Genomic DNA, 25,724 nt, shown 5'->3' with positions numbered 1-25,724 from the left:
GCCGGCGACATTAGCTAGCGCTCGCTCTACTCTCTCTAACGGGGAAACAGCGGACTACAAGAGACTGAGCTGTATCTGCCTCTATTTCCAACAGACTCACGTTCAACTTTCGCTCACACACACACACAAAAAAAGCCGGGAAAATTTTATTAACCCTTTTTTTAAAAAAGTTAATATAAAATTATAGCAAAAAAGGAACCTGAACTTTAGTAACACAGCTGGAACAATCCGCAGCGGCGGCGGCAGCGGCGGGAGAAGAGATTTAATTTAGTTGATTTTCTGTGGTTGTTGGTTGTTCGCTAGTCTCACGGTGATGGAAGCTGCACATTTTTTCGAAGGGACCGAGAAGCTGCTGGAGGTTTGGTTCTCCAGGCAGCAACCCGACGCAAACCAAGGATCTGGGGATCTTCGCACCATCCCAAGGTGGGTGCTCGGGGCTCTCGCCCACAGTCGGGTCTGGGGGCTGTCGCCGCCTGGGAGGCACCAGCCCCAGGCTGGGGGGCGGGGGTTGGCTTCCCGCAGCCTTCAGGTGAGGGCAGGTTCGCGGGCGGGGGTCGTTTGGGCGGGCGGGGGTCGTTTGGGCGGCCGTGGAGGGCGGCCCCGGCGCTATCGGGAGAGGCCAGGTCCACGCGCGGCCCGAGCCGGCTTCTCCCGCCACCGTTGCAGGGCCGGGCGCTGCCCGGGGGGAGGGGAGAAGGCCGGCGCCGCCGCGTGCTCAGGTAACGTCCCCCGCGCGGCGTGCGGTGCAGCGGGCGGCGACGCTCGGGGTGGTTTGGCAGCTCTCGCCTCCCAAACTTACCTCCTCCTCCACGGGAGTTGGCGGTTCGGGGCCCTGGGTGAGGTGCCCGGGGGTGGGGGCCGCGCGGGCTCCCTCCCAGCAGGTGTGGCTCGGCGGGCTTAGTCAGGCGCTAATTCGGGCGTGTCTGCCTCGGGAATGGAGGAGGGAGGGAGCGGGACAGGAGTCCGACTCGTTCTCTCCGCGTGCTGCGGGAGGAGGGGGCCCACCCGGGGCCGGGCCGAGGGGCTGACGAGCAGGCCTCCCGCCCGCGGTCGGCGCTGGCAGCATGTGGCGCCCGGGCGGCGGGGATTGGGCGGGAGCAGCTGTGTCGCAGTGGCTGGGCCCCACCGCCGCCCTAACGTGCTCTGCACCAAAGCCTTTTCGGGGCGGCCCAGGGAGCCCACCGAGGCTCGCTCCCGACTCTCTTGACCTTGGGTTGTGTAACCTGTTACCGAGTCGGCGGGGTCCGGGCGAGGTGCGGGGTAGAGTGACGCTTGCCTATATTCACGGGCTAGAGGCCCGTCCGAGCTCGGACATAATACCTTTAATGCCTAATCCAGCAAAGGAATCTGGGGCCCCAGCCTCCCACCCCGGGCAGTCACGCGAGAGAGCTGGGCGATCGCGCAGAAAAGGAGAGGTCTTGTAGTGGCCTTGATCCAATCGCAGACGAGGGCGCAGGCGACCCCTGGGGTGGCTGGGCCGGCTCCCCCCGGCTGGGCTCGCTAAGCACCCCTTGGCTTTCTAGGCTTCTCCGCGCACAAGTGCAGCTAGCTAGAGTGGCCGTGCGGCGGCGGCGGAGCCGGCGCGGCCGCTTCATTGAGAGGCGACGACCAATGAGCTCGTTGGCCCGACCGGGAGCCTGGCCCCGGGGTGTGGGCCAATGGGCGTTTCAGGAATGTTGGCTGCGCTCGCCGCCTTCTCTGACAAAAAGCAACTGGAGAAGGGAATCCAGGCGGACACGTGCTGCCGGGACTTTAAGGCGATCTATGTTGAAGGAATCTCCTGTAGAAGAGCATCGCGTTAGCTAAAGTGTGACCGGTTTCATTTTTCAAGCTTTGTGCGACACTTAAAAATGTCTTAATATATCCCTTTACTCTAAGCACTTTATGTTTATAGGAAGCAGTTACTTACAAAATATGGGGAAGCTTAGTATTTCCTCCATTTCACAGATGGGGAAGCTCCCTGGTGTTGTTAATGCGCCTTTGGTAAAACGATTGTGATGGGATTATCTAGAAAATGTTGTCAGGAAGAACTAATGAGTAAGAACAGTCTTATAAAATGAATAACAAAATTTTCTGCTCTGGCTCTTTAAATGGGTTGAAGCTTTATTTGTAAGCACGCGTTCTTAATAAAGGGAAGGGAGTGTTTCCTCCCCGAGTTCTTGGGCAAAAATGCCAGAATTTAAGCTTGGGCTTTTTTGGTTAAGAGTTCCCTGAATCAAGGAGGAGAAAGGCTTATAAATGGGCAACTTGCTTTCTTTAAATGTTTGAGAACCGCTTTTGTACTTTAATCAGCTGAAATTGTTTTACTGCTTCAGTGTGGATCTTAAAATGATGGCAAAAGTTATACCTTCAAGGACAGGATGTTCAGTTTTGTTGAATTCGTGATTTAGTGCCATACGTTTTGTAGACACTTAAAATTTGTTACGTCACTGTTGTGAGAGTTTAGCACATTTCAGCTGTTGAAACATCTATTGGATTTAACAGAGATGTCCGTTGGTAACCTTCGAGGAACATTTTTCAGTGACCTCTCAGGCAGAGATCAACTGGTTAGGTTATTTATTCAGAAGTTTAAAAAAAAGTACCTGAAAAACAATACATACTTGATACATCACCTAAAACCAATGGCCTGGCCAGAGAAAATCACTGGCTTCTGGTCTCCGAGGAGGTGGGGTGCAGGCCCCAGAGACCACAGAGGAGTTATCAGTCATCCAGAAGAGTAATGCATAATGAGATGGTTCGTGGATGACCTATGGCATGTCTAGATTTGAATTCAAATATCATCTAATAGCTAGCTGTTCGATATTTCCATGTCTCTAAAATGGAGAAAATAATGGTACCTACCTCATAGGGTAATTGTGAGGATTAAGTGGGTTAATACATATATAGTACTTAAAAACTGACTGACAAATTGTAACCATAAGTGTTAACATCTTTATATTTGATTCTTTGCCCTTAAGGACAGAATCTTTTTTTCTTTTCCTTTCTTTAAGCAAACCAGGCTGGAGGAGAAAGTATATCAGATACTTAACATTAAAGGGTGCTCTACCAAGTTCATGTATTTTTATTCAAGTAGAGGAGATATGGTGAGTTTTGGGTTGCTTAATGCAGTTAAACCTTAATTCTTCCACAGAATAATCAGTCTTTAGTAGCTTTGTTCTTTTTTTAATGATATAAAAGTTTGGAAGCCAGAAAATCCTTCCTTGTCCTTAACCTCACATCTCCAACCTCAGTAATACTGCCAAAATGCAAATAGACAAAAGTCATAGTGAAAAGACATTAACTAACAGACTGGAATAAAGTTAACAACTTAACTACACTGTTTATAAAACATAAAACTTAAGGTTATGGAAAGGGTTAAGAGGTCCTAAGAGGGCATCACTATCGATTAAAAGATAACAAGGATATTATGGGGAAATTCCTAGAAAAATACTTTTCCACACTGATGCAAGAAGAAACAGAAAATCTTAATAGTCCTATTACCATTGCATGAATTGAATTAATCAGTAATCATCCCATGAATATAAATCTAGGCCCAGATGGTTATACTGGAGTGTTCTAACATTCAAGGAAGAAATAATTCCAATCTTCTTCATACATTCTAATAGTTAACAGAAAGGGAATACACATGACAGTTCCTTTTGTGGTTTGTATAATTTTGATATCAGACCCCTGACAAGCTGTGAAGGAATCAGAATTTTCATGCACTGCAGATGGGAATGGAAAACAGTATATCCACTTTGGAAAATGGTTTGGCAGTTTCTTAATAAGTTAATACATCTGTCATATGATCCAACCAGTCTAGTCCACTCATGTATCTGTCCAAGTGAACCGGAAATGTGTCCATACAAAGACTTTTACATGAATGTATTCATAACAGCTTTATTTTCCAATAGCCCCCAAACTGGAAACAGGTCTCTATTAACAAGCAAATAGATAAACAAATTATGATTATTCATACGATAGAATACTACTCAGTAATAAAAAAAAAGAGATGAACTGTTATTGATACATGCAACAAATAATTGTGCTGGAGAAAAAATAATAAGCCTCACAAGAAGTACTATACTGTAAGATTTCATGTCTATAAAACCAGAAAATTCTAAGAATCTGACATGCAGATCAGTGGTTGCCTGAGGATGGAGTTAAGGGGGAAGGGTGGATTACAGAGAGGCATGAGGGACCTTTTAGGGGTGATGCATGTGGTCAGTGTTTTGTGATAGTTTCCAGGTATACATGTATGTCAAGAATCTTGTAGATTTAATGTAAATGAAAAGATTCAAATGAATTTGAAGTTTAGAGTACTATATGTCCCCAAATTCTTTGTACAGTAACAACGATGAATATGAATTTGGAGAATTTGAAAAGCTGCTGAAATAGTTTTATAGAAAAGATTCTGCTATCATCAGGTATAAGGATCCAAAAAAATACTTAGTTGGAAGCAGTGTGGGGTTTGAAGAATTTGTGACATGAAAATTATTCCACAGACATCAACCAAGAGAAAAAAAACCGTAGGGCCATTTTGAAGGAAGTATTCCAGCAGAGCTGGAGAAAGTGGTAATCTGCCAAAATAAAACAATATGATTTGAAAAATCTGACTAATAGTAAAACAGCATATCTTCTGAATACAGATATTTTGGGTTCTTTGAGCTTTTTGTTGAAGCATAACACAAAAGTTAAGAGAATCATGGGCTTCTCTGGTGGTCCAGTGGGTAAGAGTCCATGCTCCCAATGCAGAGGGCCCAAGTTCAGTCCCTGGTTGGGGAACTGCAGCGAAAAGACCCCGCATGAAGATGCCAAGTGCCGCAACTGAGACCCGGCACAGCCTAAATAAATACTCATAAGTACATCTCTGATTTTCACAAATTGATCACATTCATGTAACCAGCGCTCAAATCTGAGGAATGTAACTAGCCAGAAATCCCCCGTACCTCCTTCCAATTATAACCTATTCCCCTCTCCACCTAAGGGAACCACTATCCTGATTTCTAACATACCATAGATTAGTTTTCCCCATTTTATATATAACATGGAGTCATTTAGTATGCATTATGCCTCCTTTGGTCAGCATTATGTTTGAGGTTTTTTAGTTCATTCTCAATGTTGTATTTTGTGTCCATATGCCACAGTTTATCAAATCTATTGCTAACATGGGTATTTGAGTGATTTCCAGTTTGCTAATACAAATATATGGCTATGAACACTAGTGTGTCTTTTAGTAAGCAATATGTATGCTTTCCTGTTAAATATACACATACCTAGGAATGGAATTGCTAAGTCATAGGGTGTGCATATAGTCAGCATAAGGGTGCTGGTTGCTCCATATCTTCATCCAACACTTGTATTGTTTTTTTAATTTTAGTTATTATTGTGGGTATATAGTGGTCTACGTATTTCCCTTCAGACTAATGGAGTTGAGCATCCTTTCATATCTTTATTCACCATTTGGCTATCTTTTGTGAAATGCTTGTTCAAGTCAGCCTGTTTTTCTTTTGGGATGATTTTTCAGTTTGCAGGAGTTCTTTATATATTATGGATGAATTATCCGTCCAGTATGTGTATTACAGATATTTTATACACTCTGGTTTCCTTTTTCGTTTTATTAATGATAGCTTTAGAAACAAAAGTTCATAATTTTAATGTAGTCCCATTTATCAGTGTTTTCACCTTCAATGGTTAGTGGTTTTGTATCCTATTTAAGATATCTTTGCTCATCCTGAGGTAACGAAGATGTTATTTTTTCCCTCTAAACTTTGTTTTACTTTTCATATTTAGATCTGCAGTCCATCTGGAATTGATTTTTTAATATGGTATGAGGGAATAGAAAGCACATGAAGCAAAGTTGGCCCATCTTTCCAAGCTTTAACTCCAAGTCAAGCTGGAACCCACTCTTTCTTTTTTTGTGGGGGGGTGGGTGGCAGCACTGCGCAGCTTGTGGGTTCTTAGTTCCCCAACCAGGGATGGAACCCGTGCCATTGGCAGTGAGAGAGTGTAGTCCTAACCACTGGACTGCCAGGGAGTTAATTCCCTGGAACCCACTTTCTGTTAAACATTTCTCACTCTCCTGTAGGCCATTTAGTAGAATTGCAGCATTTACCTTCAGTGTAATCTGAACAAATGACATAATACTGAGAATCTTTTTTTTTTACTAATTTCTCAAGGGAGACAAAAGGGGCACATTATATAGATTTTGTTTTATTTTTTTAAGAAAGAAAATCTTTTCTGGTATGGCTTGGGTTAAATAATACTGGTTAACAATATGTTGGAGAAAAGCAGTAGTCCAGACATCCAGATGAATAAGGAACAGATGATGTGTTCTAAAACTGACTTATTTCACACAGTAATTAAAGTTGAAATATAAAAAGAGGGAGTAGTATATTAGGTTTAACCTGCAGTTTTCTCTACTGAATTTTTCAGATTTCAAATGATGTTGAATAGAAATAGACCATTTATGTCTATTTCCATAATGTCTTAGAATTGCCCGACTGAAATCCTGGACCAAACAAAAGCCTTTTTATAAGAAATGGCAGCTATGGGGAGGAAGTATGTTAGAAAATAAGAAATTTTGGTGAGGAAAGATAGTTTAATCTGATCTTTCAGGACTCTAAAATTGGCTTTCCTTTTTGCTTTAGAATTCATCTCAGACCTGAGCTATATATATTCTTAGTAATGAGGTAGGTTCACATGGGAAATTGTAGTGGATGGAGGTGAAGAGAATATTTTACTAATTGTGGGAAGGTTAGAGGTGTTAGACGTGTTACTAATTGTGGGAAGGTTAGATGAAAACTACCATCTATAATTTTAATATTGGAAAAGACATTTAGGACTAGTGGCATGTTCTGCTCTTCTTTCTTTCCTTCACTCAAATTTGTAAGCTAAAATAAAATCTTCAGTAAAGGACTGGGGGCAGTTGCAAAAATAGTAAATTACACCTCAGCATTAACTTTCCCAGAACTCATGCCTTACTTGACTAAATGACTGCACCATATTGCAATATCAATAATTTACATTTAAGGAATTTACAACCCCTTGCCAAGAAACCTTTTAGCCTAAATGTTTAGGAGTGAAAAGCTTCTTATTGAGTTAAGCTTCTCATTACACTCCTCACAGCAGTTTCAGAAAAGTTTGAACTGTTATCTTTAAACCACCTTTCTGGGCTTCCCTGGTGGTGCAGTGGTTGAGAGTCCACCTGCCGATGCAGGGGACACGGGTTCGTGCCCGGGTCCGGGAGGATCCCACGTGCCGCAGAGCGGCTGGGCCCGTGAGCCATGGTCGCTGAGCCTGCGCGTCTGGAGCCTGTGCTCCGCAACGGGAGAGGCCACAGCAGTAAGAGGCCCGCGTACCGCAAAAAAAAAAAAAAGTTAAACCACCTTTCTTTGAGAGGTACACATTGAAAGTAATAATCAAATGAAAGTAGCAGTAATTATACTCATTTAATTTTTAGGTAAAGTTTGAGATGGAGAATTTAGTACTCTGATTATAATTAACAGTGCATTCTGAGTTGATTTCTTTGAACAAAAGATAAAAGCTTATTTCTCTGGATAATCTGAATTAAATTCTGGTCAGTCTAGACGTTGCTAAAGAATAATCTCATGTTCTAGGATAGGTTTGACTCAGACTGCTATTACTAGTACTACTACTTTGGGTATGGTGTTGAGACCTGAATGTAATGTGATAAGGAGAGTCTCTGAAACAGATAGGTCAAGCTAATAGCTAAGGTCACAGTTCAGGGAAGCTTCAAATAGTTCAGTTGGGTGGCTTTTTGGGTAAATTACTTGATAGTCCTGAAACCAGTGATTTTTGCTTAAAGGAAGAAAACCATTAGAGGAATCTAATCACATGGAGCCCTTTTAAGTAAATGTAGGTTTCGAGGCACCATCTGCAGAGTATCTGACCTACAGTATCTATGGGTAGAATCTAAGTGATAAGAGTGAAATGAAACTCTGCTCTAAAGGGTTTCTTCCACCTGCTTGCAGCATTTTGTTCCCTCCATCATTTACTTCTTTTAATTGATGTTTTAAAAAGTCTAACAAAGTGTACAATTAAGCAGTATTCAGTGTGTGTGTTTACATTGTTGTGCAGCAGATCTGTAGAACTTTTCATTTTGCAAAACAAACTACCCATTAAACACTAATTTCCCCTCCCCTCTTCCCCCAGCCCTTAGCAATCACCTTTCTTTATGATTTTGACTACTTTAGATACTTCATATGAATGTATTGATTACCTCATTTAAGTGGAAACCTACAGTATTCATCCTTTTGTGACTGGTGTATTTCACTTAGCATAAAATTCTTAGATTCATCCACGTTGAAGCATGTGATAGGATTTCCTTTAAGACCACATAATCCATTTTATGTATTATACCACATTGTCTTTATCCATTAATCCCTTGATGGACATTTGGGTTGCCTCCTTCTCTTGACAATTGTGAGTAACAGTGAACATGGATGTGCAAATATTTCTTCCAGATCCTGTTTTGTATTATTTGTGTATATACCCAGAAGTAGAATTGCTGGATCATGTGGTAAATTCTATTTTTAAATTTTTGAGGAATGTCCATACTGTTTTCCATAATGGCTGCACCATTTTACATTTTCACCAACAGTGCATAAGTGTTAAAATTTCTCCACATTCTTGCCAACACTTGTTCTTTCATTTTTCCTTTTAAATAGCAGACATCCTAATGGGTGTGAGGTGGTATCAAGAATGTGATTGGCGTTTCTCTTATGAATAGTGGTGTTGAGCATCTTTTTACATGCTTGTGGGCCATTTGTATATCTTGGAGAATTGTCTATTTAAGTCTTTGCCTACTTTTAAATTGGGTTATTTTTGTTGTTGGAGTTCTTTGTTTATTCTGGATATTAATCTCTTATAAGATATATGATATTTTTCCAATTCTGCTTTTTCACTCTATTGAGTGTTTTCCTATGATACATAAAAGTTAAGTTTTATGTAGATCCATATGCCTATTTTTGCTTTTGTTGCCTGTGCTTTTTGTGTAACATCCAAGAAAGCTTTGCCAAATCCAATATCCTAAAGTTTTTCCCTATGTTTTCTTATAGGTGTTTTGTGTCTTAATTTAGGTGTTTAACATTTTTTTATATATATATATATATAATATTTATTTATTTGGCTGCACTGGGTCTTAGTTGCGGCACGGGGGATCTTCATTGCGGTATGTCGGATCTTTAGTTGCAGCAGCATGCGAACTCTTAGTTGTGGCATGTGGGATCTAGTTCCCTGACCTGGGATCGAACCCCCTGCATTGGGAGCGAAGAGTCTTAGCCACTGGACCACCAGGGAAGTCTGTTAATTTAGGTGTTTAAGTCCATTTTGAATTATATGGTGTAAGGTAAGTATCTAATTTCATTCTTTTGTGTGCAGATCCAGTTTTCTCAACACCATTTGCTCAAGAGACTCTTTGCCCAATTAGTCTTGTACTTTTGTTAAAGGTCATTTGACCTGAGGTGTTTACTTCTTAAATTTTTACATTAAAGAGTGTAGCCAGGGAATTCCCTAGCTGTCCAGTGGTTGGGACTAGAAGCTTTCACTGCGGTTGCCCAGTTCAATCCCTGGTCGGGGAACTAAGATCCCACAAGCCATGTGGTATGGCCAAAAAAAAAAAAGAGTACTCAGTTAGCCATTACAAGTGTTATTGAATCAGATGACATAGAAGTCTCTTGTCATTTTAATTGCCTCTCTTACTGTGTTAACACCCCAGTTTGTTCTATTTTTATTAGACCACAGACTCTTTAAGAAAACTTATAAAATATGGCATGCCATTAATGTTTTACTTTTCTGGCATAGTGACTAAGATCATTCAATCCATGTACTGTCATTTGTAAAGAGCATACTATTTGGGATCTTTATCATGATCTGGGTGTGGCTAGGATCCAAAAAAAGCTTTATTTACAAAAGGAGGCTTATTTTCCCCTCAGAAATGTGATATTAATAATATGCTGAAATTCTCAGCTGTTTGGTTTTCTCCTTCTTCTTTGTGTTCATGTATGGCATTGTATTAACTTCTTCAGTTCTGTATCTCTGTTGCATCTTTCCTGCCCTTTGATTTATTATTTTTTTGAGCCAACAGTGCTCCTAAGATTGTGTTTTTATAATCACTTGGTTGATAGACTGTTCAACTGTGTTTGGCTTAGGGTGTTTTAAAGCAATTCCTTTCATACTGTGACTTTGAAAAATCCTACTTGAAGGTTTCTATTAGGTGAGGAAGGGTTTGGTTGTAGAATTAACACTGATGAATGAGTGCAAGAGCATTCTTGTTCCATCAAGATGGAATAAGCACACTCTATTCTCACTAAATGCAACTAAAAAACCTGGACAGAATGCATGGAGCAGCTATCTGAGAACTCTGAAAAGTAAATGTTAGGTGAATTGGAGAAGGAAGCCAAAACTCAAAATATCACTGAAATAGTCGGGAGTTTGTTTCTTTTTTTCTCTGGTATCTCCTGGGGTGGTCTCAAAAGCTGCCAGAAACCTGGAACTGCACACAAACTGAGCTCTGAGAGAGGTCTTTTTCTGGAATGCAAAGAAGGAAGGGAAGGGGGGCCCCTTTGGGTTAGAGAGAGTGGGGAAAATCCCTTTTTTATTTTCGTATTGCTTTGCTTTTTTTCTGTTCTCTCCTGCCACAGCTCAGGCAGTCCTGTAGCAGACTGCTGCAGAGTGGGGAAACTAAATTGGCTTTCTAGCCAGAGGACCAAGAAGCAGGCCATCTTCACTACCACCCCAGTCTGCCCCCCAACCCCCCCCCCCCCCCCCGCCTTGAGCCAGAAGTTGTTGTGGAGATTATGGAGAGAAAGAGGTGAAGAAGGTGATCCCTTAATGATTTATATGAACACTCCTTAGCTGCTCATGTGTGGATCTGACCCTAAACAGTGTATCAAAGGCTTTGAAAACTGACAGATTGGCCACTGGGTGGCACATATGCAGGACAGCTCAGAATTCCATAGCAATGGCTTTCATAACTCTGAAATCGTAACATAACCCATAGAAGTTGGATAAGAACAAGACTGAACTTAACCATTTCAACTGTCTGCTAGCACAATTTTTTTTTTTTTTTTTTTTTTTTTTTTTTTTTTTTTTTGGCTGCGTTGGGTCCTCGATGTGGTGCACGGGCTTCTCATTGGTGGCTTCTCTTGTTACAGAGCATGGACTAGGCGCACGGGCTTAAGTGGTTGTGGCTCGCGGGCTCTAGAGCGCAGGCTCAGTAGTTGTGGTTCATGGGCTTAGTTGCTCCACAGCATGTGGGATCTTCCCGGACCAGGTTTCAAACCTATGTCCCCTGCATTGGCAGGCGGCTTCTTAACCACTGCATCACCAGGGAAGTCCCCTAACACAGTTCTTTAAAATCAGCATGCTCCATAGGATTTAAAGGAGATGTAAAATCATATAGTGTGAGGTCCAGGATGCGATCATAAATTACTCGACATACAAATAAATGACCAGGAAATTCTTTCAAAGGAAGACAATCAATAGACTCCAGCCTCTAGGTGATGCAGATCAAAATTTAAAAGCATCTATCATAACCATTCTACAAGAAGTAAGGAGAACACTTAGAAGTCTTAGCAGAGACATAGAAGATGGAACTAAAAAATAACTACTGGAATAAAAAGTTTACTGAATGGGCTTTATTTAGTAGGATGGAGATGACAGAGAGTGAGTGAACTTGAAAACAGATCAGTAGGAATTGCCCAGTGTGAACAACAGAGAAAATATGGAGACTGAAAATGAACAGATCCTGGTGGGACAAACCAAAAGTTTTAACATTTTGTGTCAGATTCACAGAAAGAGGAGTGTGATGCAGAGAAAATAGTCCATGTCTAGGTTCATTATAATGAATGGGTTCTATAACAGCTAAGATATTGGACAGTGAAATGACTAAGCTTCATTTATGCAGGTTAAGATAGCATTTCAAGTGGAAGATGTATGTGTAGCTCATTAACAGAATAATTCTGTTAAATGAATCTTTTATCTTTTCTTTTTAAGAACTCACCCTCTAAATACCTGAATTATTATGGTGACAAATTTAAAAAACTGAATGGGATCATGTAGCAGTTTAGATTTTTTAAATTTAAGGCTCTTTGATTTTTTAGTAAGTTTATAAGATCTAATCAAAATTATTGCCAGATGCAACAAATATTTTAGGACCTGCTGTGAACTGGGCTAGGCACTGAGGATGGAAACAGTAAATTACACATTCAACCCCTAACTACATGGAATGATTCTGGTGGGATTAACATGAATACGAAAATAGCCACACAACTAAAGCACTTAGGTAAGCCTTCTGAGTTTTAAAACATTTTAATGGCAGACTTGATCTGGTGGGGGTAGTGGGGTGGCTTGAGCTGGAGGAAGGGAGGTGGGGACAGAGGTTCTAGGTAGAGTGAAATCCATTCAGCAGTATCCAGAACAGTCAAAGTTTGCACCTGTTGTCTCAGCATAATTATAAGGATCTAGTTCACTCTCAGGTGGCTTGATTTGGGTGAATTAGTTATCTATATGTCTGTCAATGTACACTTTATTTGATTTAATTATTCTTCTCATTGTCTTTTGTGTGTGGGTGGCTACCTTGGGTCTTTGTTGCTGCCCGCGGGCTTTCTCTAATTACAACGAGCTGCGGGGCTACTCTTCATTGCAGTGTGCGGGCTTCTCATTGCGGTGGCTTCTCTTGTTGCAGAGCACAGGCTCTAGGCACGAGGGCTTCAGTAGTTGTGGCGCACAGGCTTACTTGCTCTGCGGCATGTGGGATCTTACCAGACCAGGGCTCAAACCCGTGTCCCCTGCGTTGGCAGGCAGATTCTTAACCACTGCGCCACCAGGGAAGTCCCTCGTTGTGTCTTTATCATATAATGTGTCAGATGAGAAGGGGGGATCCCAGGAGATCTGAAGATTAGATAATAGTTTACTCTTTGGAGAGAGTAAAACAGGATCTTTCTGAAGTAAGGGAAGCAGGTACAGTTGAGGGGTAGAGTCACTACACGGAAAACAGAATAAAAAGTTTATACTGAGTGTGAGATCCGTAGCCCTTTATCAGCTCTTTTACCTACCAGAAATCTTAATATGCTCCAGGCAAGACAACCGAATATTTGGGTAATCTGACCTACCCAGGAAAGAACAACAGCAAAAAAACACGGAGTTCCCAAGTGAAACAGCCTAGATAGAGAGAGGTCCACTAAACAAGCATAGAACTTCTGACTAGCTAAGTCTTAGCACCCTATTCTTGGCCAAGAACCACTTAAAAGAAACGTTGAAAGAGGAGACATTTGGGGGAACATCTGAGGATAAATTTGGATAAGTGTGTAGAAAACAGAAGCAAATGAAAAAGCAAGACAGCTTTGAAAAGCAAATGAAAAGCAAGTCCAGGAAAAAAACCTATACAAGCGAGGAAAAGTTCTTGTTATACTACATCTAGCTCAGCCACAGAACACGTTTAAAAGTCTTAACATCCTATAGTTAACACTGCTGTATGATATGTGAGGAAAATGTTAAGAGAATAAACCCTGAGTTCTCATCACACCGAAAAAAATTTTTTTCTTTTAATGCCTTTTTTTTAATTGTATTTATGTGAGGTGATGAAAGCTAACTAAACTTATTGCAGTAGTCATTTTGCAGTATACATAAGTGAAATCACTATGATGATGGGCACCTGAAACGTACACAGTGCTGTATGTCAACTATATCTGAATAAAACTGGGGGAGGGTAGTTAACTTTAATCACCGCTTTTCAGTTCTATTCACTATTTATGTTATGTCCCGTGGATAGAAGAGAATATTTGCAGGAGTGCTTAATTCTAGTGGGAAGTCAGTATGTAATGACATTAGCCAGTAGCATTATTGGAAGATCTGAATTAGATCTCTAAAGAGATCCCTGTGCTCCAGAATTTTACTTAAATGCTTCTAATGTTTATAGTGGGTATTTTTATTATTTACCTTCATATTCAGTATTTGAATTCTAGTAGGTAAATTTTGTATGCATTATGTAATTTATTATCAGTCATGTGAGGTAGGTTTTATTAAACCAAGCCCAGGGGTAATTGTAAGAAATGTCACAAAGCAGAAAAGCAATAGCTTCAATAAGAGCCTCATGTTTTCCTTTAGTTCTGGTTATTTCTTTTTGCATGAAGGCATATTCTTTGTGGAATTGAAATACTGTGGGTTCTGGAATGTTGTTTGCACATTTAGTGACCTTTGAATCTTAGAAATATGAAACTGAAAGCTACTACTTCAGTACCTAAGACAATATAAATTTGTGTTAACTCAGAACTGGGTCTTAATTGCAACTGTTTTTCCTTCCCTAAACAAATTGAACCATTTTTAAAATTTGAAACAAACTGCAAAAACATGGCCAAGTCTAATACGTATTTTCTTCTTTATATAAACAATCAGTAGCACCTCTTAAAAAGAGTAATTGTTAGCTCTTTTTAAAAGTTGCTTTGTAAAAAAAAAAAAGTTGCTTGATAAAGTTATGGGCAAATAGGCTTTATAATTAATCATTAGCAAGGCTAAATCATTTAAGTTTTCAGATGGGTCTGAGTAATGTTCAATTTAATCTACCAGTGGGAGGAATTATTACTGCCTTGTGGCTGGTCATCCAATAGCCCATTGGGCCAATAACATTCTTTCCCCGCCCCCCCCCGCCCCGGTACGCGGGCCTCTCACTGCTGTGGCCTCTCCCGTTGCGGAGCACAGGCTCCAGACGCGCAGGCTCAGCGGCCATGGCTCACGGGCCCAGCCGCTCCGCGGCATGTGGGATCTTCCCGGATCGGGGCATGAACCCGTGTCCCCTGCATCGGCAGGTGGACTCTCAACCACTGCGCCACCAGGGAAGCCCCCAATAACATTCTTTTAGAAAAATGATGAAACAGGCACAAAATTCTAGCAGGATTGATTGGTATTATGTTTGCCTTTAATACAAAAGAATAAGCATACCTATTTCTGTGCTGGCTGTGCTGTTGAGGATTTCTCTCACAAGGTCTTAACTGGAAAAGAAAACTTTAATGTGCCATTTTCTTGGGTATACAAGAATGAGTTGCCAAATATTAAGAGGCTTAAAACATATTTCTAGCCTTTAATCTGGTTATTTTAAGCTGTCCTGTGGGAATATTTTATGTTAACTTTCTGTTTATAGTGGGCACACTGAAGAGGAAGCACTACCTTAGGTCTCAATTGGGTAGATTAAGACTAGCCCATGACTTCCTTTTTGCTGTCTACTGCCTTACTGCATTTCAGCCTTGTTGAAATGGGCATTTTGTCATCCCATTAGAGTGTAACAGTATTCCCAAGATCTTATGGGTATGCTTGTACTATTGAATTGTCAGCCAAAGGCATTTTTTGGTTTTTTTTGACAATGCTTCTAGACCTTTAAACAGCACTGGGCATTGTGATTAGCTGCTAATTTGATAGCAGAAAATAGTATCAAAACTGTGTGAGAGTACCAGCTTACTTTTGCTGTCAAACTTAAATCTCTTTGCCAATCTAATTGGTGAAGGAAATGATGCTTTTAAATTGTAATTCATATAGTAAGGTTAAAAATCAGAATTTGAGGGACTTCCCTGGCAGTCCAGTGGTTAAGAATCTGCACTACCAATGCAGGAGGCGCAGGTTTGATCCCTGGTCGGAGAACTAAGATCCCACATGCTGTGTGGTGCATCCCCCCCCCCCAAAAAAAATCAGAATTTGATAGGGGAAAAAAGTATCTCGTTTTAACTTGTATTTCTTTAATCACTTAGTGAAAGGTAATGTTATCCCTTGGTTTATTGGCCTTTGGTATTTCCTCTGTACATGGCCTATTTACATTATTTTGTCCATTTGTCCACACCCCCCCATTTGTCTTTTTCTTAATAAATTGCAAATACGTAGTATAATTTCCTGGGTTTCGGTTTGCTTTTTTGTTTTTTTTTTGGTTTTTTTTTTTTTTTTGCGTTATGTGGGCCTCTCACTGTCGTGGCCTCTCTCGTTGCGGAGCACAGGCTCCGGACATGCTGGCTCAGCGGCCATGGCTTATGGGCCTAGCCGCTCTGCGGCATGTGGGATCTTCCTGGACCAGGGCACGAACCCGTGTCCCCTGCATCGGCAGGTGGACTCTCAACCACTGCGCCACCAGGGAAGCCCTGCTTTTTTGTTTTTTACATGCTATAGCAAAATGTATCCATCTTATTTGGTGGATATGTCATTTTTTTTTTTTTTTTTTTTTGGTACGTGGGCCTCTCACTGTTGGGGCCCCTCCCGTTGCGGAGCACAGGCTTCAGATGCTCAGGCTCAGCGGCCACGGCTCACGGGCCCAGCTGCTCCGCGGCATGTGGGATCTTCCCGGACCGGGGCACGAACCCATGTCCCCTGCATCGGCAGGTGGACTCTCAACCACTGCGCCACCAGGGAAGCCCCAATATAAATTATTTTGAAACAAAACTAAATGTTGGTATTCATAAGAGAAGCTGGAACAAGAATGTGACAACAAATATAAAATGTGGTCTTAAATCATTGGAAACCTTTGAGACCTTTGTAATTTTTATGAGTGTACTGTTATGAATTAATCATCCTCTTTTTGGTTAAATAATAGATCCGAGTGGGACATACTTTTGAAGGATGTGCAATGTTCAATCATAAGTGTGACAAAAACTGACAAGCAGGAAGCTTATGTACTCAGGTAAGTCCTGTAAAACAAGTGTTGGCTAACCAATTTCAGTCTGAATCATACTTTACATGGAATAGCAAATCATTTTTCTGGATCTTAGTTCTATAATTGTCTTCATCTTATTTTTTAAAATATGATGTAAAATAAAATGTTTACTTCTGATGTCCCTAGGCAGTAGGTTTTTGAAGTCCTACCTAATAGCTCTTCAAGATGGTTGCCATCTTTACTATCTCCTTGAGGTTAGCAGGAAATGTCTGTGAAGGAGGGGAGGGTAGAATGGCACTGTTCCTTTGCCCACAGTCCCTGATACAGGTCTTCCTTTTTAGTATATGCCTCTCTCTCTCAACTTCAGGCAAAGTGAAAATTAGCTTCATCATACAAATAGGATTGCTGTATGTAAGAGAAGAAAGCCATGCAACCTTTTTATAGGTATAAAGATACTATATTGAATTCTTATAATAATATTGTAACGGGCCTTGGGGCTATTGTATTGAACATGGTGCCTGCTTTTTATGAAGCTTGTGCTTGGCATGTACAGATGTTTATCAAATGATTATTATGTGCCAGGCCCTAGGGATATAATGGTGAGTAAAAACAAACATTCCTTTCCTCATAGAGCTTATTATCTAATGAAAAGTAATGAGATGGTTACAGAAATACATGAGAGTGGGCAGTTCAAAATGAGGTAAAGTATGAATTTAGTGTCGTAGGTTAGGTTAGGTTAGGTGAGGAGGAAAGTTGACTACTAAAAGAGAGTTTGTGTAATGAGCTAATATGCTTTATACCTAATTTAAGTTCTGTTTCTGTGGGGTCCTATAACCTTACACTGATTTTTATATAATAGAAGAGGAAGAATACTATAGTACATTATTTGCCTCCTTGAGATCTTAACATTTAAAATTATTAGCCAAAAATTTACATTGTAAATGACAGTGCAATAATAGATTAAGCATCTCAGTAGTACATAAACATTGTTATAATATTGTGACTTTTTTTTAAACTGCAGTGAGAGTAGCATGTTTGTCTCCAAGAGACGTTTCATTTTGAAGACATGTGGTACCACCCTCTTGCTGAAAGCACTGGTTCCCCTGTTGAAACTTGCTAGGGATTACAGTGGGTTTGACTCAATTCAAGTAAGTAATCAAAAATCATTTATCCTTTTGCGGGGTGGGGCGTAAATGTTAGGGTTTGGTGATGTGCCTGGTAAATAAATTTGTATACTTGTTCAGTTTTAATGGGTAAGGACGTTCACAACATGGGGAGAAAGAGTGCCTGTTGCTCATTAATAGCAAAAAATATGGAGGAACCAGAGAATGGGTTGGGATAAAACTCAAATGGGAGAAAAGAAAACCAGACACTTTCAGTAGTTAATTCCTTAATATTATTACTATGAATGGTAGAGAAACTAAGAAAAAGAAAAGCAAGAAAAATCATTCAGTCTTCATAATAAAGAATTGATTATGTTAAAGAGCAATAGTCAGTTAATTCTTGAATGCTATCAGAATTTATACTTAGGGTATAATTGTTCTGATAAGCAAATGTTGAATTTTAATAATTAACTATGGCAAGGATAGCTGTCATTAGGACCTAAAACAGTTTTTGTTAATTATTGACCCTTTTAAGAAAATCTAAATTTAGCAATATGTTCTTAATTTTTGGATCAGTGACTCTTTTGAAACTAAATATACACATGTTCTGCCACAAAATTTTTGCTTACATGCCTGTTATAAAGCTCAGATTAGGGACTCTGGTGGCACAGTGGTTAAGAATCCACCTGCCAATGCAGGGGACACAGGTTCAAGCCCTGGTCCAGGAGGACCCCACATGCCACGAGCAACTAAGCCCGTGTGCCACAACTACTGGGCCTGCACTCTAGAGCCTGTGAGCCACAACTAGTGAGCCCACGTGCTGCAACTGCTGAAGCCCGAGTGCCTAGAGCCTGTGCTCCGCAATAAGAAAAGCCACCGCAATGAGAAGACCGCGCACCACAATGAAGAGGAGCCCCCACTTGCTGCAACTAGAGAAAGCCCGCACGCAGCCAAAATTAAATTTAAAAAAAAAAACAAAAAAGAAACGTATTAGAAACTCCTGCTCTAGGGCTCCCCTGGAGGCACAGTGGTTAAGAATCCGCCTGCCAATGCAGGGGACACAGGTTCGACCCCTGGTCCAGGAGGATCCCACATGCCGTGGAACACCTAAGCCCGTGCGCCACAACTACTGAGCCTGCGCTCTAGAGCCCATGCTCTGCAACAAGAGAAGCCACCGCAATGAGAAGCCTGCGCACTGCAATGAAGAGTAGCCCCCGCTTGCCACAACTAGAGAAAGCCCATGCACAGCAACGAAGACCCAACACAGCCAAAAAACTAAATAAAACAAAATAAATTAATTTAAAAAGAAAGAAAGAAAAACTGCTCTAGGGAATTCCCTGGCCATCAAGTGGATAGGACTCCGTGCTCACACTGTCAAGGTTCCAGGTTCAATTCCCTGGTTGGGGAACTAAGATCCCACATGCCACGTGATATGGCACAGAAAAAAACAAAGAAAGAAAAAGAAACTTCTGCTCTAGAAATAAATATTGTACCTTGTCTCTACAGTTGTTATGACCCATCATTAGTAGTTGGGCATTTTTTGGTTTCTAGAAATTCAGTGACACAATCTACATGGTTAATGTTCTATTTAGACTCTCTTCACAGCTGAAAAACAAAGTTGCTCTGTATAACACTAACCCATGGGTATTGGTCTGAAACCTTGCTCTTTGACACAGTGGCCTTTGCTTTTGTTTGTCGGCCAGCAAAGTACTTATACATCTATTAAGCATATTAAAGGAAAAACACTATGTTAGGTGTCATTGGGGAAAATATTTGTGGATATAGTTTTGACTTTGATATGTATATGTAGAAAATAGTTGATTGGTTTAGGAAAGGTGATAGAATTCAGTGTATGAAGTTATCTGTCTGTCTTTTTATAGAGCTTCTTTTATTCTCGTAAGAATTTCATGAAGCCTTCTCACCAAGGGTACCCACACCGGAATTTCCAGGAAGAAATAGAGTTTCTGAATGCAATTTTCCCAAGTAAGTTTTAATAGAATTGAATCCTGCTTTCTTAAAGTTAGAAGATATATTCTCTCGAATGTGTGTGTGTGTGCGCGCGCGCCTGTGTGTCAAATGCAGCACATTATATAGTTAAGATAAATATATCAGTGTAGCTGATTACAATTTTTGGAGTATGTTGTGTAAGTGTTGTTGAAATGATGGGGGGAAAATCAAGGAATTGATCGCCTGCCAGAGGGAGAGCTCATCTTCATCTAGCCAGTTGCCCTCATTTATATCTAACTTAGTGGTTATGAAGGCTGTAATCCCTTCATCCAGAAAAATGCCCAGTCACTTCATAAACCCAGGCTAAGGCACTGGTCCATGTTAAGAAACGCTGTCGTGCATTCTATATAGGAATTGTCCTAGCTTAAAAATGGTCAACTTAGTGAGAGCATAGTGTCACTTCAAGTAAATTGGCAAGATTTTTTCCATCCATTTGCTAAGCTTTTATTTATAGACCTTCCTTTTTGAGCTTCAAGGACAGGGAAGTAAAGTTTATCTAATCTAACACCCTCATATCCTAAAGGAGGCTGAAAACCTGGATGATTTTAGTAACATGGCACAAAGTTGTCCACAGGGATGATTTAAAAAGAAAATCAGATTTCTATCCTACTGTTCTTACCTCATCTACTAATATGAAATTTTACTAGTTATATAAATAAGAGTGCTGAGTATAATTTAGTTTAAATATCTACCAACTATTAATTTACTGTGTTTAATGAGGCTTTGAAACACTATGGACAGGAGGACGTATTACATAAAATAACTTTTTACTTGAGAGAGTAGATAAATGGGTGACCAAATTCCATTTCCTAATGGAGTTTTAGGGGAGAGTAAACCATAGTTTTCTCAGCACCATTTAGACTGACTCACTAGCTGAAGTGCATCTCTAAATGACAGCCAGTAAAGTTTTTTCTTAAAAGGTGAGGGGGATCCTGCCTACTGCTATCGAATGGATCTGTTAAATTTATTTTATGTTCTCCTTCAACAGATGGAGCAGCATATTGTATGGGACGCATGAATTCTGATTGTTGGTATGTTGGACCCAATTTGATGGAAGTTTTGTTCTACATAAGATTTACTTTGAACTTGGAGTTGTCATTTTTAGAAACTATTTTGTACTTTTACATAGGTACTTGTATACTTTGGATTTCCCAGAGAGTCGGGTAATCAATCAGCCAGATCAAACCCTGGAAATTCTGATGAGTGAGCTTGACCCAGCAGTTATGGACCAGTTCTACATGAAAGATGGTGTTACTGCAAAGGATGTCACTCGTGTAAGCATTTTCAATAATAATTCTGTATTCTGCTTGGTGACTAAATATTTTAACTCATTCTCCATTTATTTTTCAGATTTGTTTTTAATTCAGTTTTTGGGCTTTTTTCCAGGAGAGTGGAATTCGTGACCTGATACCAGGTTCTGTCATTGATGCCACACTGTTCAATCCTTGTGGGTATTCAATGAATGGAATGAAATCGGATGTAAGTAAGAATATCTTGCTTAATAATTGAAATATTTAAGTGTGCCCTTTCCATTATTAACACAAAACTATTTCTCAAAGGGAACTTATTGGACTATTCACATCACTCCAGAACCAGAATTTTCTTATGTTAGCTTTGAAACAAACTTAAGTCAGACCTCCTATGATGACCTGATCAGGAAAGTTGTGGAAGTCTTCAAGCCAGGAAAATTTGTGACCACCCTGTTTGTAAATCAGGTAAAGTATTTTATTATCGACAATAAAATCTTACAGAAAATAAAGATAGTGAAGCATGTCATAAAATGTATTCTGAGATGGCACATAATCATTCAGCTATTCAGAGGTACTACTAATTGAGGTGTTTGGTAGATGAGAAGCTTTATGTGTTTCATTAGACTTCTGTTGGTCCTTGTTTTTATATCTAACCCAGTTCATGGGCTCCTCTTGTCCTATTTTCCCTGTTGATAGACCTTGGGGTGGGGGGTGCCAGGGGACATAAGGTGCCCCACTTCATCCCACCCCTAAGAAGTCAGCTAAAATATTTCAGTGCCACAGTTTGACTAAAATAATAGTCTTAAATATTTATTGCATGACTGCTTTGTTCGAAAATACTTCTGCAGGTTGGAAGCACTCATGGTTAATTTAATTTTTTTCCCCAGAGTTCTAAATGTCGCACAGTGCTTTCTTCACCCCAGAAGATTGAAGGTTTTAAACGTCTTGATTGCCAGAGCGCTATGTTCAATGATTACAATTTTGTTTTTACCAGTTTTGCTAAGAAGCAGCAACAACAGCAGAGTTGATTAAGAAAAATGAAGAAGAAACGCAAAAAGAGAACACACATAGAAGAAGGTGGTGGCTGCTTTTTAGATATTGATACCAAGGGCCATGCTTTCCATAACCACCACCTTGTAGTTGCAGAAAGCCCTAGATGTAATGATAGTGTAATCATTTTGAATTGTATGCATTATTATATCAAGGAGTTAGATATCTTGCATGAATGCTCTCTTCTGTGTTTAGGTATCCTATGCCACTCTTGCTGTGAAATTGAAGTGCATGTAGAAAAAACCTTTTACTATATGAAACTTTACAACACTTGTGAAAACAACTCGATTTGGTTTATGCACAGTGTAGTATTTCTCCAGGTATCATCCAAAATTCCCCACAGACAAGGCTTTCGTCCTCATTAGGTGTTGGCCTCAGCCTAGCCATCTGGGACTGTTCTATTAAATTGCTACCAGGATTTTGCATCCAGTTACCTCCACTTTCTAGAACATATTCTCTACTAATGTTATTGAAACGAATTTCTACTTCATACAGATGTTTTTGCAGCACCAATCAAAGTTCTTCTTCCACGAGTCGAGTCCTCTACGAAAATGACTGCAGTTATCCATTTTGTGTATTACTATCTCACTGCTTCCTATACTTGTGTGACTTTGATTCATTCCTCACCATGGTGTCTCCCTCCCAACCACACCCCCTCCATAAAGCAATACACTGTTACACTGTGGGTTTACACTAACCTTATACCCCAGAGGGGGAACGGGGTTGGGGGTGGACCCTGGGCTTAATTTTCTTTTAAGGTCAAGGGAGTTTGGCATTTTTCGTTACCATGAGCTCTTTTGGAATAAGCTGGTGTTGATTAGTGAAGAAGGTGTAGATTGATACTAGGGAATATTGGCAGAACTGTATGCCATACTGTGCCCCCCATTAAATGAGATTAGCTTCTCATGGGTACCATGTCTTTATTAACTTGCTAAGTAGTAGTATAGGAAAATTATCACTAAATTTGTTAGCAAGGAGATTTAAGATAAAGGTTGTGTTGGATTCAACAAGTTGAGTCAGCTCAGATGATTCACCTCAACTTTTACTTTCATAGCCATTTCCACTAATTTCTATTAATGATATGCCATAAACTTTCGTTCAAAGCAGAATCGATGTCTTTGCCATCTTTGTGACTTAAAAAGTTCTGTGACTTTGTGATGCATGTGATAGTGTTCTGACGCTTCCTCTTACTGGTATTTCTTTCTCCATGGAGTAACATCAAGTGATGAATGAGAACTGTTCAGGTTATTCAGACATACTACACAGTGAAGCAGAGTGCTATCCATAAAACATAACATATAAAATTCCAAAATGGTCAATTGGAAATGACTAGAAATACAGGCTTAAAAGAGTTGGCATCTTTTAGCTGTATTTGCTAATACGGACATTTATTTAAGCAGCTGAGAAAAGAGCAAAGTTGACTCAATTTTGTATTTCTTCTTGTCCTCAAACAATTTTTGATTCATTCTGGATTGATGCAGTGATGTTTTTGTTCCTTCCGTACTTATAAATGAAACACTTTTTTTTTAGTGTTTCTAAACATAAATTCTACTTGGTTTGAAATCAAGTGGTTGGAACACTTTTGACTTTTAAACATGTTGATTCAGAGCTTCATTGAAGAAGCTTTCAATCAATGGATCAGTCCGATTCTGTAATTAGTGCACAGTACCTAATGTTTTGGTGCTATTATGAGGACCAATGCTCAAAGTGGATTTTGTTCTTGAACAGTGTCCCAGTAGATTTGTTGAACACTTATTGGCTTGAGGTCTGATCCCTGCCCCAGCCCAATAGATTTAAGATTTCTATTTAATGTTGAGAAACTGCACAAATTTGTATGGAACAAAGCCTAGAAAAATAAAAACTATAGATTGAATAGTAATCTAAATTAATCCTAGTGTGTATGATAGAGGAGGGAAAATTTTGGTGCCATAATTTCTCTCTTCATGGTGTTGGACTTAAATCAGTTGAAATGTATTTCTGTACCACAATTTAAGCTTCAATAAAGGTTTGCTTAATTCATTGTCTAGTGACATTCAGAAAGTTTTCTGTTGATGTATTTTTTTAAATAGTATACATGACCAAATACTAGACATCTAAAGTTTTTATAATTAATTGAGTAAATCAATATTTAATGATCATTTTTTAAGATTTATGGGAGTTGTCATGAAGATAAGATCTCTAAGCTCCTGGGAGAACAGATTTAAACATTTTTTTGTTAGTGGCTTCATACCTGAAGCTCAAAGGAAATCATCCGGGCTATATACCAAGATATCAAAGAGTAAAAAGGGTGTAAGTAGTAAGAATAAGAATGCTAGAGTTTGGAGCTAGAAAAGTGAAAAGTTTGAAGGTGGAATAATCTAACATTTATTATGAAATAGGCTCTTGATGGTGGGGTGGGGGCAGAGTTTAACTCATGGTTATTTCTATTAACTAGAACAGAGTTATAAGCTTTTGATCATTGTGCCATGCGGGTACATATCTCATCTGAGTTTAAAAGGGTTGATCATAGAAAAGCAGGTTGTTACATATGTGTGCAATACTTACAGCACCAAATTCTTTTACATGAACAGGTAACTGAGTTTGGCAGACACTTGGTGTTAATCAGATTCAGGGACATAATCTGAAAAATATGGTAAATGTGATATCACACTATGAAAGATAAAAGGCTTTTATTGTCCTAGTCAGATAACTCACCATTTCCTGGCTACCCACCTTCAAACTTGACATTCTCATCTACCCTTTTTGTCATAATGGAAGAAGTATTGGTCCTTTGGATTCTATCCACCCATTCCTACTTTCAGAGACTTTATAACTGAGTTCACTGCAAGCATGTCCACTGTTGATCACCATCAGTTTGTTTTACTTTTCTGGTTTCTTCCCACTTATGTTTGCTCCTTAGGGTCTACTTTATTAGTCCTTTACAAGGTGATAAGTGTCAATTCTTACCCCAAACTGAACCCTCTTCAGACTACTTCTTGCAATCTAGCATTTTCCTGAGTTGTTGAAACCAGAAACCTAGGATGAAATTGAGGCAGGGTCAGAGAGATCTGTTATGTGACTAAGTTTGGAAGAAAACCATTGGCAGTGTCAAGAGATGTCCAATATGCTGTTGGATATGTGAGCTAGGAGCCCATAAAAATAGGTTGAGATTGGTAATTAAACATCTTAATTGGATGTATATTTAAAAAAATTGTACCTTGAACCTTCACACCCTAGCTTCGATAGTCCTCAGTTCTGCTTTGGTACATTCATCTGTCCGCTATGCACACCTCTTACTAGGTAAGATTTATTAAAAAATTGAAATACGCAAATCTTAACTACAATTTTGAAAATGGATACTTTTAGCCCACAGCCATATCAGGACAAGGGAAGGTTCCCATATACCCCTACCTAAGCAACAAAGCCACTACCCCTACTTTAGTTGGTAGTTTAACTACTATCCATATTTTTTCACCATAGACTAGGGTTTCCCTCCCCGCCCAGCTCTGAAACTAAATTGAATCACTTAATGCTTTCATTAGTATAAAGTTTTGAGAGGTTGAACCATGTATTTCTTTTTATTGCTGAGTAGTATTCCATTGTATGAATGTACCACAATTTGTTTAGCTATTCTCCTGTTAATGAACATTTTGTTTCCAATTTTGGGAAAATATGAATAAAGCTGCTATGAACATTTGCATATAA

General features: G+C 39.8%; 1 protein-coding gene across 1 annotated transcript; it reads left to right on the top strand.

Moving 5' to 3' along the window:
• AMD1 (adenosylmethionine decarboxylase 1) lies at positions 1 to 25,724 on the top strand. The gene is made up of 9 exons (XM_060030092.1): positions 1 to 423; positions 16,571 to 16,657; positions 17,652 to 17,778; positions 19,614 to 19,716; positions 20,729 to 20,771; positions 20,870 to 21,014; positions 21,127 to 21,219; positions 21,300 to 21,455; positions 21,878 to 25,724. Exons 1-9 carry the CDS (start codon positions 314 to 316, stop codon positions 22,016 to 22,018), a joined length of 1,005 nt encoding a protein of 334 aa, XP_059886075.1. The 5' UTR covers positions 1 to 313; the 3' UTR covers positions 22,019 to 25,724.

The sequence above is a fragment of the Delphinus delphis genome, chromosome 14 (assembly GCF_949987515.2).
Source record: "Delphinus delphis chromosome 14, mDelDel1.2, whole genome shotgun sequence".
Classification (NCBI taxonomy): domain Eukaryota; kingdom Metazoa; phylum Chordata; class Mammalia; order Artiodactyla; family Delphinidae; genus Delphinus; species Delphinus delphis.
Note: the sequence above shows the minus strand (reverse complement) of the source record. Positions and strands in the feature narration are given on the sequence as shown.